A 17,980-nucleotide genomic window follows, 5' to 3' on the forward strand; every position below is an offset into this window, starting at 1 on the left:
GAAAATTAGAAGGGTGTGTGAGAAGTAAAATTGGGTGTGTGGATATCACATCCCATAACCAATCACTAATTAAATGTGATGACTACATAATCACGTATTATTACTAAAATTTACAAAGAAAAAATGCTTGAAAAAAAAAATATTTCTCCTAAACTAACTTACCTAGGAAAAATCTTAAATCCAACGATCTGACCACGTGTCGCTTCATACATCCATATCATCATTGAAGTTCACCACAAACAAATATGTTAACCGTTGATAACATCAACTACTCAATATATTGAATGATTTGACACAGAACGTGATTAGGCTATGTTGACCCAATAATTATAAGAAAAACTAATAAAAAGAGCTTGAAAACTTTGAGTTTTAATGATAAGGACAAAATAAAGGGTAAAGTGAATAATATCAAGATTAATTTTTTAATATAAAAATATGATTTTTCGTTAAAATGAACAGTACGCTTGTTTTTCGTTAAAATTCTGATAATTATATTCATTCCCTTTTACCTATGGTTTGGTAACCAAAATAAATGACCCCATTGAATAACATCTGGCCCAAACAGTAAACAAACACAACAAATATTAAAGTCCAAAGCTTTTCTCCACACGAGAAACAAACCACACGCAGATGGCATGCACGAAAAAGCTTGTAAAATTGCAGGTACACACTGTACAATTCTCCCCCTCACCCTCTAAAATCGTGCCACGACAACCCCTGAAACGGACCCTTGCTCTCCCTCTCTCTCCTCTCTTTCTCTCTCTAAAAACAGAGACTCTGCAGTGACTAATGAGGAAATACAGAGACTCTGCAGTGACTAATGAGTGAGTCTGAGTTGAGTGAGTGAGTGAGTGAGTGAGTGGGTGACTGACTCGTCAGCCTCGTCGCCTCCTACCCTACCACCAGCTTACAGATACGCAGAGAAAAAGGTTAAAGAAATCAATCGACCAACCATCACAGACAGAAATCAAATGCAAGAACCGAGAGAGACCCACATGGTAAAAAGCCTCCACAAACCCTAAATCTCCTTCCTTTGTCTCCTCCCTTGTCGTTTCGGGACGACCCATGTCTTTATTTCTCCATTTTTTTACTGTCTGCTCGTACAAGTCTCTTCGTTTTTTTGCCTCTTTTGTCTGCTGCCTGTGTTAAATGAGTCCGATCATCGCCGGATCCTCTTTGCAAAGATTCCGAGAATTTATGAATCGTGTCGTTCATAGTACATCGTGCGATAAAAAATTATTTTAAATATTTTTATTTAAAATTAAACATAAATAATATTTGATAAAAATTCACTGCACGATATATGATGAACGGGTATAATTTACGAATTCCCAGATCCTTAGCAAAAGATCCGGAGAGGATCCTGTTGGGTGTTAAATGATGCTCCATCTTCCATTATTTAAGTGCATTTGCAGCATTTCTGTGTTATTTAAGTGCATTTTAGTTGTAAAGTTTGAATTTTTTTATGGGTTTATTTGTATAATAAAATAGTTGAAATTTTATTATTATTTTCTTTTGGTAATTGAAAAGTTTTTCATCTCAAATAAGTCACATATCACAAGCTCCGATGAGATCTTAGTCCTTCTATATTTTTTTATCAGCAACGAAATTCGAATCTGAACTAGTTGTAGCAAAAAGAACGATATTACCAACTAAACCAACTCTCATCCGCGAATTTTTATCTTTCATGATTTGGCTGCGTTGGTTGGTTTTTTCGTTGAAATAATATAAGTTGCATGTTTTTCTGATTATTTTAATTTGGGTGTGATTCTTTTTTTTTCTGTTTTTATTTCATTAATTTCTCTGTTGTTTTTCTCTTTCATGGATTTATGATTTCGATTGAGTTCCTTTTGTGCCTATCTGTTGAAGTCAATCGTACGAATGAATTTAATTATTTTGCACTGATGAGTGGTTTTTGCCACTGTCAGACGTTTTGGTTTTGCAGCTATTAGAAACCCTTCAGGATTTTTGTTTTAGGGGGCGATATTCTAAACTATGGGAAGGGAAATTCGAACTTGGATGAAAGGGGCGAACACGATGACCTGGACCAACTTGTCTAACCCATGTCCACGCTCATGTTTTCTTTGAGGGAACCTGAAGAATTTATTACAAGGACTTGAAACAATGTACTGAAAACTTGAATCTGACTTAAAATTTATTGCAAGGACTTGAAGAAATGTACTACAACCTAGAATCCGAATCCGAATCTGAGTTATGTCCAGTTGACAAGGACAATGTGCTCGCCCCCTCAAACTTGTTCAAATCTTCATTCCTGTAGTTTAAAGTATCGCCTTGTCAAGTCTATGACCTTGTCGTGTCCGAAACAAATTGTTATAATATAGTTGAATTTTGGTTCAAGTTTTTTTTTATTGGTCAAAAAGTTGGTTCAAGTTGGGCTATATGCCACTTTCTGATACTCCTAACCCTTTTTATTATTGCATGCCATGGTTGGTCTCCAACAAAGCAATGCCTTCTTAAACTTGTACTGGATATTCATACCAAATGCATGTTATACACACTTCAAACTAATTTAAAGTTCATTTCAAAAAAACCAATTTAAAGTTTTACACTGAAAATCTAGAGTATATAGGTAGAAGATCAATGTGCAGGTGATGGTATTCACGTAATGTCAATTCTGTTTTAATAGTTGTGACACATTCTCTAGATTTTTCTTCCCTGATAAGAAGTTTTTGATACGATTCTTTTGCTTCCCTGTTAGATAGACCGAATTCGTTTGCGCTAAAGATTTGATACGATTCTTTTGGAAGTGGTGTGTTGGTTTTGAAGAAAAATGACTCTTTTGTTCACTGCTATGATTCTTTTCAATTTCTAAGTAAGAATTTTGATGTATTTGTATACATTCAAGGCCTTTCTTCTTAGATTCTTAATTGATGGGCTACTTAATCATATATGGGAGAGTAGAGCGCATCTCAGTCGTCCACAAGATTGCGCAGCTGATGTTTTGCTGTATAAATTAGAGAATACTTGTCATGGCTCTCAATCTCTGATATGTGACTACTTCTGCTTATTGATGATAGCCTCTAAAAGAAAACAATTCTGGACAGTTTTTTCATAAGAAAATTTAGTTTGAACTTATTTTTTTTCAATGTGAACTATTCTTCATTTCAGGTCAAACCCTGTGATACTTGTGGTGGTGGTAACGACGAGAACCTCATTGCAACCTGCCGTGAATGCAATATAGCTCGTGCACACCCGTATGATTCTCTGTGTGTGTGTGTGTGTGTGTGTGTGTGTGTGTGTGTGTGTGCAGAAGCATATGCATCTGTATTTGTGTGTGCATGCGGTTTGGCTAATTTACTTGACTGTCAATCAACAAGTGACTAGTATGTCTTCATATTAATATCAGTCTATCAAAATCGTGATGCATCTTGTTTTTTGCTTCTTTTTTTTCCTTTGAAAATAAAAAGAAAACAGAGAAAACTTAATAATGCAAATAAATAAAAGTACAATGAAGATTAGCAAGCAATTCCAATTAGAAATGTAAATTCACTTGTTAGCTATCATCATCACCAGAAAATAATCTCTCAAGTAACAGCAGACTTGCAATCTACATGGATAAAGAAGAATATGAAGTAGAAATCAAGTCCCACAAAGTTTCCCAAAAACGAATATTTCTCACAAAAGATCCTTCTAAACGATGTCTCTAGCTAGCTTCCTTGAGTATTCTAAATTACTCTTATCACCTTTGGATGTCCTTCATGCATGGTATTTTGAATCACAACTTTGTGTTCTCTTGGTTCTCTCCCAATTCGGTTTCTGAACTATTACTATAGCTGAGCTGGAGGAGTAATTCAGTGTTATAGTTCGTTCTTTGTCCTTTTGATTTCATATTATTGTAATTCTGCATAGAGTAATGGACTTGTGTTCTTTCGTCAGATTTCATTTTTATAGTACAGCTTACTATAATGGTTTGTATTGTTTGCAACTGTAATCTTTTTGGACCATATTGACTGGTGAATATAATTTTTTGTGATCTCTTTGGTTTTCAGTTATTGCATGCAGAAACTTGATACGGAAGCTTGGGACGATTGGGTTTGCGAAGAATGTCTTGGAGAGGAAAACAATTTAGCATCCCCCACCGATTTAGACCACCATGGTATCATGCATCCATCAGGTAACAGCAGAGTTCTTGATAACTCGGGGTGGCAAGTTCATTCTAGAAGGCAAAAGCCGGTTGGAACTGGAAAAGTTAAGTACATTTCAGAAGGAGAAGTCATAAGGCTATCATCAGGAGTTGAAATAACGAGATCACAGCGAAATACTTTCGGCTTCAAACCTGGTCAGTCAAATTCTACAGCACTTACGTCCCAAAGGACTACTTTTGGCTATAAAAGTGTGATACCGAGGTCTCCACCGCCTGCAATCAAAGGAAATCCTAGCATTGTGGCTTCAGGACATGTGAAGCCTCCTAGCTGTGGCAGGAATATCAAGATGTCAAGCATCTCAAAGATAAATCAGCAAACATCTCCAATATTGAAGGATTCAAAAGGTGACAAATCTTTAACCTTTTGTCTTAAGTTTGTCTTATAATCGTTGATATGCAATATAGAAACGGAGATATGGATGATTGAGTACATACTAGATTAGTCAAAACTTTTTGATATACTCTTACTGGTGCATTTGGTTGCTTTGATCCTTCTTCAGAACCAAAGGCTCCTTTTGCTCAGAACTCAAAGAAATATATTTCCAGTGATCCCCGAGTAGTTGCAACCTCGCCTGTTAAAGAAGCCAAATCATCAAAGCTCAGTATACACAGTCGGATAACGAATCCAAGTATGATGTCTTGTAATTTTCTTTCATTGTTGGAATGAAAATTTGTAACTATTTCTTACTCGAAGAAAATTTAAAGTTTTCTCTCGTTACTTTAAAGTGTTGAGACTGTGTTTGTTGAATCTCACCTGTTTCATGTTGAAAATTTTTGTGTGTGTTACTAAAAATGTGAAGATGGTCTCTAGAGATTTTTGTAACTTTGATAAATGGTTCTTGTATGTGCAATGCTTATGATCTCTGATTCCATCTATAGAAACAAAGACTTCAGTAGCTTATGGAAAGGAGCATATTCGGGAGAAGCAATCAAAGGATGTCCTAGTTCCAGCAACATCAATTGAAACAAAGAACCCAGTAGCTCCTGGAGAGGAGCATGTTCGGGAAAAGCAACCACAAGATGTTTTAATTCCAAGACCAGATGTAACTTCTCGGAAGAAGAGGGATACTGCAATTGAAAAGGAGCCGTGCACAGTTTCAACAATGAGGCACTCCTCTCCTATGTCTAGTCCAGGCAAGGATTATAACTTACAATTTTTTTGGAATTGCATTATTGGTTCTTCTTCAAGTTTTCTAGTAAGTTTCACAAAATTGATGATATATTTACGTGGTAATTTGTGGGTTTGAAATTGTAGCCCAGCTGTGACTGTGGCTAGTAATATATTGGATCTACGCAACTTTTGAACCTACCTTACTTTATCTGGTAACTCTTGTGTTGCAGAACATAACCATGCAGATGCTGAAGAAAGAGATCTCGAGAATAAGCTTGCTAGTCTCAATCTAAATCACTCAAGTCTTCCTGCTCTACAAGTCACTTGGAGGTGGGTAACTTGTCCATTTAAGAAGTTACATATTCATATTCTATCAAGATTTCGCTAACTCGTGTATTGATTTGAGTTATGGAGTGCCAAACATAATTAAGTGAATACTTATTTGGTAAGTTGATCAGAAAAGAAGTTGCAGATGCATGTATAAGTTGATATTTTAAAGTCATTCAAATAATTAAGTACTTCCAAAACCTTAATTGATATTTCTTTCTATAGGGGAGGCTTCATTGTTGATACAGCTACAGCTAATGAATTCATCAGAGGGTTCCAGGGACGACCTCCATGTAAGATCCATCCTAAAGCCTATAGATTTGCACAAACAATGCCTCCTGTCCTCAAGGCGAATTTTATTCCTCGATCCCAACTTTGGACTGATATATTCCAAGACCAACCTCCTGACCTTCAAGATGTTGGAATTTACTTTTTCCCTGATAGAAATATTGAGAGGTTTGTTTTGGCTTCTGATTGCATGGTTTTTGATATCGGAATTATTCTGTCAAAGCAACTTTAGAACATTTTTCTTTTCCTACCGATTAGTAGATCAAGAGAGAACCATGCTCGGCTGATTGAGCGGATGGAGAAAGAAGATTCGATGATGAGAATTTGCTTTGACGACCGGGGCGTGGAGTTGCTGATATTTACATCAGAACAGCTACAGTTAGACACGCAGTGTGAGTTTTTCCTTATGAACTTCCTATTCTCTTGCAGCGACTTCAGATTTTTTTCGTCTGTGAAGGCCATTCGGATTACTTTTTCAGTCTTTTACTATGTAGAAAACTTCTGTATTGACGTGTGTTAGATACATAGCTTATCTACCATTGACAAACCTGTTCATGTCAACAGTGACAAGCTTCTTATGGGGAATCTTTCATTGTACGAAAAACTATCAAGTTGAAGCAAACATGGCTGACAATCAGAGTGTGGACATGGAAATCGACATGGAAGGTGGAAATATGGTGGGAAGAGTTGATGTTGTGATTCAGAGGGATCCAAAGGTTACTAGAAAATGCAAAACATCATCAGGTACTACTTTCAAACCTTTATATTTGTTCCTTAAACATGAACTTTCCTGTGCTTTGTCAATAGAACGTGTTTATTATTGATGCTTATACTCAACCGTTTTCAGAAGTGAAAACCAGATATGGCCCGCGATCAAACTCGAGGAATGAAGGTGGTGAAATCTCCAGTGATGCAGAGAAGGAAGAATTGGCACGTCCACCGGGTTTTAGTGAGGGCAGTCCTCAGAGTGCTACTGGTTCAACTGAGGGAATGGCAGGGCCGTCTTCATCTTTTCGACGCAGAGATTGAATCTGCTGCTAAAGAGTTAGATTTTGATGCATAACCAAACTTTTGAAAACAAGAGTAGAGTCAGATATAGCTATCTGGTAAAAGATATATACATATGAAAGGGGGAAAAAACAGAGTCCTCTGTTTTGGAACATTGTGTTTTTAGGCATATGGAGAAAGAAAACAAGTAATTGTTCAGAAATTAGAGTTACAGTTTGTTTAGTTTTTGGTGAAATGAAGGCCATTGTGTAGCTCCTCTTGGGGCTACAATAGGCTCAAAAAATCATTTATAATAGACTTCCGTTGAACTAGACTTCGTGTTTGTGCAAATAATTGTTGACATCTTGAACTCCAGAACGACGGGAAATTTTGAGTAAATTGTAGTTATGGTCCATTAGCTTTAACTCAATTGGAGCAATGATTTCTCAACTAAAAATTCATTACCATTGGTTCCTCAACTCATCAAAATGTGCAGCTATGGTCCCTCAACTAAAAATCAATTACCATTAGTCCCTCAACTTTAATTCAACTAGAGAAATGATTCCTTAATTTTAACTCAATTGTAGCAATGATCCTTCAAACATAACTCGTTTTGACAAAATTTTTGATGTAGTTGACGAAAATGACCATAATTACACACTTTGATGAGTTAAGGGACCCTAATTATATAAATGGTTATTCCAACATAACTTATTTTGAAAATTTTTTGACGAAATTGATAAAAATGACTATAGCTATACATTTTGATAAGTTGAGGGACCAATGGTAATGAATTTTTAGTTGAGGGATCATTACCCTAATTTGATTAAAGTTGAGAGACTATTGCTACAATTTACTCTAGTATAATACTTAAACATATGCATCACATGATGAGTATAGGGTATTATACTTGATGCAGTGTAATTCTCGTGACATTCATATGTTTAAGTTCAATTGTTGACATCATATGTTGAATTATTTGTGGGATCAGGATCCTCTCTTGAGCAAATGGAGAAGATCTTTCTGATCAGGCCCATCGGGTCGTTCAATTTTTATTTAACGGCTACAAACATGGATCCTTCTAAAAATTATAATAATTATAACGGTTGGATAAAAATTGAACGGCCCAATAAACCTGGTCAGGATGATCCCCTCCATCTGCTCAGGAGAGGATCCTAATCCTTATTTGTGATACATAAAAAATGCATTTAATAGATTAATGCACTACTTCCTTCGTACAAATTGAATAAAATTGTCTCACCTCAGTAAATTAAGAAACCCTCAAAGGGCTAGTGAGGAGTACGGTCATTCCTTCAATCAAAAGACGCAATTTTGAAATTTCAAATCTTGATTTATCTATAAAAACAAAAATCTTGATTTGTTCATAAAAGTTAAAAAGAAAAAGAGAGAATAAAAAAAGCAAAGATACAGAAAAAGAAGAGATTTTTTTTTGGGAAAAGGATCATCGTTGGATTTTTTTTTTTTGAGGATTATAGGAATTTTGTGATTATAATTGTTCATCGCATAATATAAGATAAACAGTCACAATCACGGAATTTTTAAAATTTAAAAAAATGGATCCGGCAATGATCCTTCCCCATTTTTTTTATACTGAAAATATGTTCCGGTACGATAATTGTTATAATATAATTAATTAAAAATTTGACAATTTTTTTTTTAATTAATTGTGTTATAATACTTGATGTTATTCGTAGTTAAAAATCGGGATACGCAAAACAAAGCAATTTATTTTTGACGTTTTCTAGACAGCGGATTGGCTGCCTCACTCTTCCCCTTCCTGCTTTCGTGGTCTCACAGAGAGGAGAGAGAGGATGGAGGTTGCTGAAGATATTGACTGTGAGAACAAAAGTCAGCAGCAGAAGAGGACGAGGAGGGTAGGATTGTTGTACGACGAGAGGATGTGTAAGCACTCCACACCCGACGGCGATCCTCATCCGGAAAACCCCAATCGAATTAAGGCAATCTGGAACAAGCTCCAATCAGCTGCCATTCCCCAGAGGTACACACATTTGTACATATATATGTTTGTGTGTGTATACACACACATGAGTGTTTGGCTGCTGAGAAAATAACAAGAAAAGCGAGGGAAAATCAAAGAGAGGAGAAAACTTTACATGTCTGTGTAATACTAGTATTCATTTAGCTTATGAAAGCCCAGTAATTTTTATAAGCTGCTGCATTTACTGCTGTGAATTCCATAGAATCAACTTAATTTCTTGTGTATGGTGCTCAAATGCAATCATACGTTGTCTTGGAATTTAAGGGAAACTGATTCTCAAAGTTTTTTCCAGGTTAAAGTTTTCGTCTTTACAATAACAGGGCTATAATATAAAATGGGATTTGAGCATAAATAAATTGTCTTGTGTATGAAAGATATTTGCTAGGTTGGTGATATTTCGAAATCTGTATTTTTTTCAGGTGTGTTGTTTTGGAAGCAAAAGAAGCAGAAGACAAGCATATCTTGTCAGTACACACCAAAAAACATGTTGATCTGATTAGGAATATAAGCTCCAAACAGTTTAATTCACGGAGAAACCGGATTGCATCGAAATTCAATTCCATATATCTCAATGAAGGATCATCCGAAGCTGCCTACCTTGCTGCGGGCTCTGCCATAGAGGTAATTCTTGTGGGCCTGAACTTGTGCTTGTTTGAAGTGCTGAGTAGATTTTTGTTACACAACGAAAATATGTGAAACTGTCGATTTCTGTTAATTTCATGATCCTGTCTCCTTCTGAATTCAACCCACGATTCGCAATTTTATTGCAATTTCAAAATCAGTTACAAATGAAGCTACTTTCACATGTTTCATACAGTTTCAGTCTAAGTGTGTCTCCTGCAAATAACTTATGTGTTACATTTCAAATTTGTATAACCTAACTATGGGTGTTTCCTTAAATAGGTGGCGGAAAGAGTTGCCAAAGGCGAACTGGATTCTGCCATGGCTATCATTAGGCCTCCAGGACATCATGCGGAACAAGACGAAGCTATGGGATTTTGTCTGTACAACAATGTAGCTATTGCAGCAAGTGTCCTTTTAAATGAAAAAGTATGACATGCCTTGTAGTAATTCAGAAATTAGAACTTAACTTTTGAGCCTTGCAGTTTCCTTTTATTTTATTTATAAAACGTGGAATAATTGTTTTGAAAATTCAACTTTGTTTTTTGCATTTATTAATAAGGTTGTCACCTAAGGGCATCATATTCACATGTTCTAATTGACAGCCAGAACTGGGTATCAACAAAATTTTAATCGTTGATTGGGATGTGCATCATGGTAATGGTACTCAAAAGATGTTCTGGAAGGATCCTCGTGTTTTATTCTTCTCGGTTCATAGGTATGCCAGAATTTTGAATTGATACTTGTTCTTTTCCTTTTCCTTGATCTTCTAAGCCTATGTTTAACATAACAAAGTTGAAGTTAGATTCCATCATGTAGTGCTTTGTTCTTTTCTTGAATTTAAGTTTCCTATAAGGTTTTTTATTTACACTTTTCAAGGATTCTGTAATTTTAAAATTTCTAACTTCTATCATTGTATCAAAAGTTATCACATTGGAGCTTGTAGTATGTAACTTGTTTGGTTGACTTGTCTTGCATAAGATCAAAGTTCCTAATTCTGATGACAGGATGGTGTTGTGCTTTTTTCAGGCATGAGTTTGGAAGTTTTTATCCAGCTAATGGTGATGGCTTCTATACGATGATTGGAGAAGGACCTGGAGCAGGATACAACATTAATGTCCCCTGGGAAAATGGCCGGTGTGGGGACGCAGACTATTTTGCAGTTTGGGACCATATTTTGGTTCCTGTTGCCAAGGAGTTTAATCCCGACTTAATTATAGTCTCTGCAGGATTTGATGCAGGTTGGTGGGCAAACTTTCTCTGTTTAATGCAGGTTGCAGAATGAGTTTTCATTTTATTGTGTGGAAAGTTTTGCTTGTCGTAGTACTTATCTTTGGTATCTATTCAAGTATCATAACTGTTAATTTTCGAATTTGTTGAAACAGCTGCGGGTGATCCTCTAGGGGGCTGTCGTGTCACACCATATGGATACGCAGTTATGTTGAAAAAGGTCGTTTTACAGTTTCTCTTTTCTCATTAATGAGGCCTTGATTATTGTATGATGTTTGACATAGTTTTATTGTTTTTCAGTTGATGAGTTTTGCCAACGGAAAAATCGTGTTGGCTTTAGAAGGAGGATACAATCTCGAGTCTATTGCAAGTTCAACTCTTTCTTGTGTTGAAGTTCTGCTGGACGACAATCCTATTCATGGGTCTTCGGAGGCATACCCATTTGAGTCTACATGGCGTGTGATACAAGCGGTATATTAACATTTTGTACCTTTTTTGTTTTAATGTTTTTCCTGTACTTTCTGTTGGGTTATCCATTTCTCCTTGTACTCAATTCTACTTGATTTTATTTACTGTGAGTCAATTCTTTGTTTCTTTAATGCATATGTATTTTTTTTTCCAGGTTCGCCGGAAACTAAGTGCTTTCTGGCCATCACTTGCAGATAAATTACCAGAGACGCTAACCAATCAAACAACTCCTCCAGCTTCGGTATGTTTCCTTTTCTCTCATTAGTATTGTGTTGTTGTTGACCCTAAAAACTACCAAGCCTACGTGGCGCGCAGGCCAAGTAATTAATAAGTTAACTACGCCATTCGGTTGTATGCGGAGCGTGCCAACTAGTCGGCCTAGCTTGGCCGGGAAGTAAAATATGCTGATGCGGCGTTGGGCACTCTACTGACTTCTTGATCTTGCAAGCCGAGGAAGGAACATGTCTCGGCCTTCAGGTTCTAGAGCCTAAAGACAAGGCTGCTAGTTCTACGAAGTTCACAAATCGTCGGCACCGGGTTTGGTCATGGTGATTATATTCGTAAAAGTATAAGCACGCCGAACTAGCACCAGACTATACGGACACAAATACTCGAATGAAATAAATGTCTTGATAGTAAATGTGGTTCGGCCGTCAGAATGCCGAACTCTAAAATGTACTTGCGAATATCCAATCATAAAATGAAACTCGTCTTTCAATGTGCCGTGCCTAGTAACCTGGTAATACCTTTGCCAAGAAGGCTAATGAGATGACCTCTACCAACAAGGATTTGAAAATCCTTCTCGATCGGGACTTGAATAAATAACCAGTCGGCCTCGAAGCCGGGCTGTCTATCCAAACTGAAGGTGCTCCTCGGTCGGCTGATTCTACGGCTCCAGTGCTATCTATCCAAACTGAAGATGTCGCTAGTTGCCTTCACAGTGCTGTCTATCCAAACTGAAGATGTGTTGGTGGGAAGAAAGGGGAAAAGGAAAAATTCTCAGGGTTGTTGAGAAGCTTTGCGCAGTGCAATTTGTGTGTTGATTTGAAGGGCTTGAATGATGCACTCCTTTTTCTATTTGTAGCCGCGAATCCTCTCATGGTCGAACTAGAAATGGACTAGGATTAGAACTCCTCAACCCAATTTGATCAGGTTTCAGCTATTCCTAATTCCTAAAGGACTTTGAACCAAGCTCTTTAACAAACCAGATTCATCCCTTAATTCTCAGCATCCTTAGCCTTAAGACTCTTTGTTGCACTAGGATTCGATTTACTCACCTTTATCCAAACCAAACCTCTTCGTAATAGGATTCGGCCGAACTTGATTGGACGACCCATGACAAGATTCTAGATGAATGTAACTGGACCGAAGCTTTACTCTAGGCTCGGCCCAAAATAATATTTTTGACTCAAACAGTTGTATATTGCTTCTGGTTAGGTAGTTGAGACAACTGGCAACGTTGTCTGGCCCCAAAAGCGCATCAAGAAAAAGGCAACTGGCAACATTGTCTGGCCCCAAAAGCACATCAAGAAAAAGGCAAAGAAGGGAGAGCAAGAAATTCACGTCATTTCAAGTCAGACCACGGGAACAACCACTCCTAGTATCCCTCTCCATTCTCCTATCGTCCAGGCCTCAACGGAAGTACCGCAAAACCCTCCGATGGATCAAGCGATTAAGGTTCGACCCACCACGCAAGCCGTTGTTGAACCAGTCGTTGCCCATCGATCGAGGGTCTAGCAACTTCGGGGTCGGTCGTTAATCCTGATGTCGGCCTAGTAGCCGCTGCTTTGGAGAAGGCGGCCACCACAGCCGAGAGAAACCCTTCTTTAAATCTAAAAAAGACTCCAGTGATTGTCCTGGAAGAAGAGTTACAACCATTTTCTTTAATAATGTTCTTTTATTTTAACTAGATCTCCTAAGTAACGAACAATCCTTTTTTATGACCAGGAGAATGAGAGTGAAGTACCCTCGTTGGTGAGGTGCCCTCGATCGACCGAACTGCCAACTACCAGTCCCCAGTCAGCGGTTGAGGCGGCTGGCCATGTCAACCCTCCTGCGGCCGAAGTAGGTTCGGGACATGAAGCAACGCCTCTAGTCGAGCCAGAAGCGAAAGCAGAAATGCTGGTTCATCCTCAGAACCAAAATCTCATTCCTCCTCAGGAGGTCACTTCGACTTTTGTAAGGCTCAATCATTTTCTTTTATTAATAATTTCTAACCTTAAGAACTCTAAACCAAGAAAACATTACATGCCAGGTGCCCAATAGCTCATTTCATCGAAAATTCTATGCGCCGAAGGGCGTTATTTATATTTCCTGGTCACCCCAGTGGCCATTAAATGTAGATAACCTTCATCGGCTGCATGAATTTAAAAGTTGCCTTAAACATTGGGCTAGGCCATTAAGCTCTCTGGGTTCGAGTAATGAACTAGCACACATGGTCGAAGTCTTTTTTCGGCAGGTCTAAAACAACTTCCTTCTCTGCCATCCTTTTGAATTCTCATTTTTCTAACAGTTCTTCTCTATGTAGCCTTCATGGGAGGTCGAGCTCAACGCCTTCCTCTCCAACACTTACAAGACGGTTAGGCCTTCTGCAACTGTGGCTGAGTCTAGTGCCCTTGCCAAGCTACAGGAGCTTCTGTGTCTTTCGGCCTCGCAAATCCTCCAACGCAAAGGACTCGATTATGTAGGAGAATGTCTTAACGACCTTGCAACCGACGGCTTTCTGAGCAACGAGAGTGTCGTTCACTTGTCTATTGTCCTAGAACGAACCCGACAATATTTCATTACCTTCGAGAGGGCTCTTCAGGCAGAGGATGACCTCAAGGCTGCAATGGTCACTTATGAAGCTATCCAACCAGAGCTCGAGGCAATAAAGGGAAAGAATGAGCGATTGGCCAACCTTGATCGTCAAATCGTTGAGCTTTAACGTCAAATCACTAAACTTCAACATCAAAGGTCGGCCGTTGCTTCTAAGCTTGAAAAGGATTTTGAGTCGAATAAACCTTGGTTGGTAGAGTACGTGGCTTGCGCAAAGCGGATACATCAACTACAACTTGACAAAAGAACAAGACAGGCCGAGGTTACGATGGGCGAAGCAAGGTGGCTAGAACTGAAAGCCGCTCTTGAAGCTTTTCTTCCTTTGACCCTTTAGGACTTTTATCTTTAGTTGTAGGCTGATTGACTCTTTGTAATTTTGCTCGTACGCCCTTTGATTCCCAAGTGATCGGATAATACTTTTTTAAGAATTTCCCATTGATTGGTAATTTATGAACTAAACCAGTTCGATCCTTAAGGTGGTATGCCCTCTTGCCGAGAACTTTGTGGACGACGAATGGTCCGTCCCAATTTTGCGACCATTTCCCAAATTTAGGGTCTTTAATCCCTACTGGCAACACGGTTTGCCATACTAATTCACCTTCGCAGAACGTCTTTTGCCTAACTCGTCGATTATAAGCTCGTTCGGCAATTTTTTTTCTGTGTCATTAGTAAGTTATAGGCATCGAGTCGAGCTTCCTCCAAGTCCTCCAACTCTTGCCTCATGGCCTGACTGTACTCGGCATTGAACAAACTGTTTTGTTCGATAACTCATAACGAGTTTATGCTTAGCTTGAGCATCGCGTCATGTCCTTAAGTCAACGCATATGGGGTCGTCCCTTTTGTTGATCAGAGTGAAGTTCGATATGTCCATAATGCCTCATTTAACTTCAAATGCCACATTCCAGGCTTTTCTTTTATCATTTTCTCAAGGATACCGATAAAACTTTATTACTTGCTTCGACCTGTCCACTTGCTTGTGGGTAATACGGTGTGGACTGATTGAGCCCAATTTTCAAACTCGCCACGTATTCTTTAAACTTGTTGGCTGTAAAAATTGTGTCGTTCGTTATAATTGTTTTTGGTACGCCAAATCTTGTCACGATGTTTTCTTCTACAAAATACAGACTTCTTTAGAAGTTAACTTGGTGTATGACTTTGGTTAGACCCACTTGGTGAAGTAGTCCATTGCTACGAGTATCCATGCATGCTTTGCTGATCTGGAAGACAGCGTAATTTTGCCGATTACATCCATGGCCCATCCTCTGAACGGCCATGGTTTGGTGACTGAGTGAAGTAATTCGGCGGGGACCCTCTGTATGGGCCCATGGATTTGACATTGTACACAACCTCGCGTGTATTCAATGCAATCTTTCAACATACTCGGCCTAAAATAGCCGTGTTGGCGGAGCAACCACTGTGTTTTACTTCCGGATTGAGGAGCCCCGCATATCCCTTTGTGTACCTCTATAATAGCTTGGGCGGCCTTTTCCGGGCCGAGGCACAATTGCAACAGACCGTCTTCACTTTTTTGGTATAGCTCATTCTGGTACATTACGTAATTTGTGGCATGTACCCTTGTCTTGCGGTTTTGGTTGCCACTGGGATGATTTGAAGGGGCTTGAATGATGCACTCCCTTCTCTATTTATAGCAGCGAATCCCTTCATGGCCGAACTAGAAATGGACTAGGATTAGAACTCCTCAACCCAATCTGATCGGGTTATGGCCATTCCTAATTCCTATAGGACTTTGAACCAAGCTCTTTAACAAACCAGATTCATCCCCTAATTCTCAGCATCCTGAGCCTTAAGGACTCTTTGTTGCACTAGGATTCGACTAACTCACCCTTATCCAAACCAAACCTCTTCGTAATAGGATTCGGCCTACCTTGATTGGACGGCCCATGATAAGATTCTAGATGAATGTAACTGGACCAAAGCTTGACTCTAAGCTCGGCCCAAAACAATATTTTGGGCCCAAACAGTTGTATATTGCTTCTGGTTGGGTAGTTAATAATTCTATTTGAACACTCGAATATCTCTCAGTACTTGGCTTCTATTTCTTTTCTTCCCCACAAACATTTCTGAGATACTTGTTCTGCAATTCTAGTATATTGTGACCTCAAGCTCTGATTCTGAAGCGGAGGACAACGAAGATCCAAAAATCATATCTACACATCTTGAGGATGTTCTTCAAGATGTTATAGAGCCCTTCTCGAAGTTGAAAGTTGACGGAAGTATTGAAGGTAAATTGATAACTGAGATTTAGGAATTGATTTCACTATTTGTTTTAGTTCATATTATGAGCTGTTAACTTAATCCAGATCATGTGGCAAGTAATTCTTGCACCTGGAGGTCAGAGCTTTCAAAGGTCGATATTTGGTATGCCTCTTTCGGATCAAATCTGTGTTTGGAAAGATTTCTCTGCTATATTAAAGGTGGACAGGTAATATGCAATCCCAAAAACTTTTGTTTAATATCATTGTTGAATATGAAACATACATATTATGAGCTTCAGTATTTCGCTGACAGCGGTTTGGTTATAAGCTTATAGTATCATGGATATTAGATAATCAATACTGTGATACTGCCCTTGTTTTCCCTTGTCTCTTCTCTTCTTCCCACCATATACAAATGTTGACATCCACAAGATGATTTTCAGATGGAAGGTATGAAAACGCCATTTCCTGGTTGTGCGGACAAAACTCCCCCAAAGGAGATTGTGTGGAAGACTTTCCCTCGTCGCTTGTTCTTTGGTCGTGAATCTACACATACATGGGGTCCTGGAGGGGTCGCTTTCCTTAATCCCGAAAGCAACATCCAGGATAAGGCTTATATGTGCCTGTATAGAATTACGTATGTTTTCTTGTCACTCAAATCTGTCCTATTGTTTTAACTGCAGCTTTTTGTACAAATCATTTTCTTTCAAACATGACACTTAAAAAGATTGATTCTCCAATTGCCTGATTCCGGCGTAGTTGTATTTTAAACTTGGTTTCCTCTCGCAGGCTTGAGCAGTTTAACGATGTATTGGTCCAGGAAAACGTTGTGAGTTTTCCTGTGAACTCTCCTTTGTTTGACTTGACTGGTTTAGACTCGGTCACTCGTGAGGAGCCTCATTCTCTACAGGTTCACCTAAAGGTAGCTGAAGTTGATATGCCTCCTCGTTTTAGAATGATTAACTGCTACACTTACGCTATGGATGTGCTCAATTTTGTTTCAGGAGTGTTGGTACAGTAATGTTGTCTACTTGGGCAAGGAGCATGATATTCCAATACTAACAATGACGTATGCGTCAAAGATTTCAGTTTTCATCTTCTCTTTCATTTTTCTGTTTTCTTTTTTGTCATTAGTGTTATCTTGTCGATTTACATGTTAAATCTTTACAGGTAGTGAGAACTCAATCCCCTTGGTCATCTTTCATTTAATAATATGCAGGTGTACAAAATCAGAAATGGATGGCTACAAATCCGGAGAGCTTCCGTTGTGTGCTCCGGCCAAAAATTACGTCAACACAATAGCGAGGGGCTTGGTGGAAGGAAAACAACTCTCACAGGAGGCGGCTATGGCTTACTTAACAGAAGCTTCTGTTAAACCATTGGGATGACAACTTTTCATCCTCTCAGCATTTGTAAATCTAGCTCATTTGTATAATTCCTTATGCCGGAAACGGAGATTTATGGCCTTCATAAGGCCAAACGTGTAACGTAGTTGAGATGTTCTAGACGTTAATATTGATACTGTAGTTAGCACCTTAAAAAGTTGAAATGGATCATATTAGTCTCTCTGCCTCTAAGCAGATTATCAAATTAAGATTATCAATTGTTACTATTGTTCACAAGTATTTATTATTCAAGAACTCAACTTCAAAAGATATAACGCACAAAATATGATCACTTTTCGCTTTTGATTTGTTAATTTTGCAGGGTTTGGGTCCGAAGGTGCAATA

At 38.4% G+C, this 17,980-nt stretch overlaps 2 protein-coding genes across 5 annotated transcripts; both read left to right on the forward strand.

The window, feature by feature from the left end:
• The first annotated feature begins 640 nt into the window (after nt 1–640).
• On the forward strand, nt 641–7,210 carry LOC126625093 (uncharacterized). The gene is made up of 10 exons (XM_050294169.1): nt 641–998; nt 3,130–3,215; nt 4,011–4,510; nt 4,666–4,794; nt 5,045–5,299; nt 5,507–5,606; nt 5,829–6,059; nt 6,150–6,283; nt 6,456–6,635; nt 6,739–7,210. Exons 1-10 carry the CDS (start codon nt 972–974, stop codon nt 6,918–6,920), a joined length of 1,824 nt encoding a protein of 607 aa, XP_050150126.1. The 5' UTR covers nt 641–971; the 3' UTR covers nt 6,921–7,210.
• Nucleotides 7,211–8,603: 1,393 nt separating this feature from the next.
• On the forward strand, nt 8,604–17,862 carry LOC126625890 (histone deacetylase 5-like). 4 transcript variants are annotated; one of them, XM_050295006.1, is made up of 15 exons: nt 8,608–8,898; nt 9,318–9,519; nt 9,802–9,948; nt 10,125–10,237; nt 10,549–10,760; nt 10,905–10,969; nt 11,050–11,220; nt 11,372–11,458; nt 13,165–13,395; nt 16,142–16,277; nt 16,356–16,477; nt 16,694–16,887; nt 17,040–17,172; nt 17,255–17,319; nt 17,470–17,862. In XM_050295006.1, exons 1-15 carry the CDS (start codon nt 8,711–8,713, stop codon nt 17,636–17,638), a joined length of 2,235 nt encoding a protein of 744 aa, XP_050150963.1. In that variant the 5' UTR covers nt 8,608–8,710; the 3' UTR covers nt 17,639–17,862. The 4 variants fall into 4 exon arrangements, with proteins under 4 accessions (XP_050150964.1, XP_050150966.1, XP_050150963.1 ...); XM_050295008.1 differs by lacking the exon at nt 13,165–13,395 and having other exon boundaries at nt 8,610–8,898; XM_050295007.1 differs by lacking the exons at nt 16,142–16,277; nt 16,356–16,477; nt 16,694–16,887; ... (1 more) ...; nt 17,255–17,319; nt 17,470–17,862 and adding exons at nt 13,472–13,675; nt 13,745–14,533 and having other exon boundaries at nt 8,604–8,898.
• Nucleotides 17,863–17,980: the final 118 nt, after the last annotated feature.

Source organism: Malus sylvestris, chromosome 6, assembly GCF_916048215.2.
Source record: "Malus sylvestris chromosome 6, drMalSylv7.2, whole genome shotgun sequence".
Lineage (NCBI taxonomy): Eukaryota > Viridiplantae > Streptophyta > Magnoliopsida > Rosales > Rosaceae > Malus > Malus sylvestris.

Bases quoted from the DNA above. Each gene is read 5' to 3' on its own strand.
- LOC126625093 (XM_050294169.1), top strand. From the start codon at position 972: ATGCAAGAACCGAGAGAGACCCACATG. The intron at 4,511-4,665 runs GTGACAAATCTT...ATCCTTCTTCAG, and splicing joins AATATTGAAGGATTCAAAAG to AACCAAAGGCTCCTTTTGCT. The intron at 6,060-6,149 runs GTTTGTTTTGGC...CCTACCGATTAG, and splicing joins CCTGATAGAAATATTGAGAG to TAGATCAAGAGAGAACCATG.
- LOC126625890 (XM_050295006.1), top strand. From the start codon at position 8,711: ATGGAGGTTGCTGAAGATATTGACTGTGAGAACAAAAGTCAGCAGCAG. The intron at 10,238-10,548 runs GTATGCCAGAAT...TGCTTTTTTCAG, and splicing joins TTATTCTTCTCGGTTCATAG to GCATGAGTTTGGAAGTTTTT. The intron at 16,888-17,039 runs GTATGTTTTCTT...TTCCTCTCGCAG, and splicing joins ATGTGCCTGTATAGAATTAC to GCTTGAGCAGTTTAACGATG.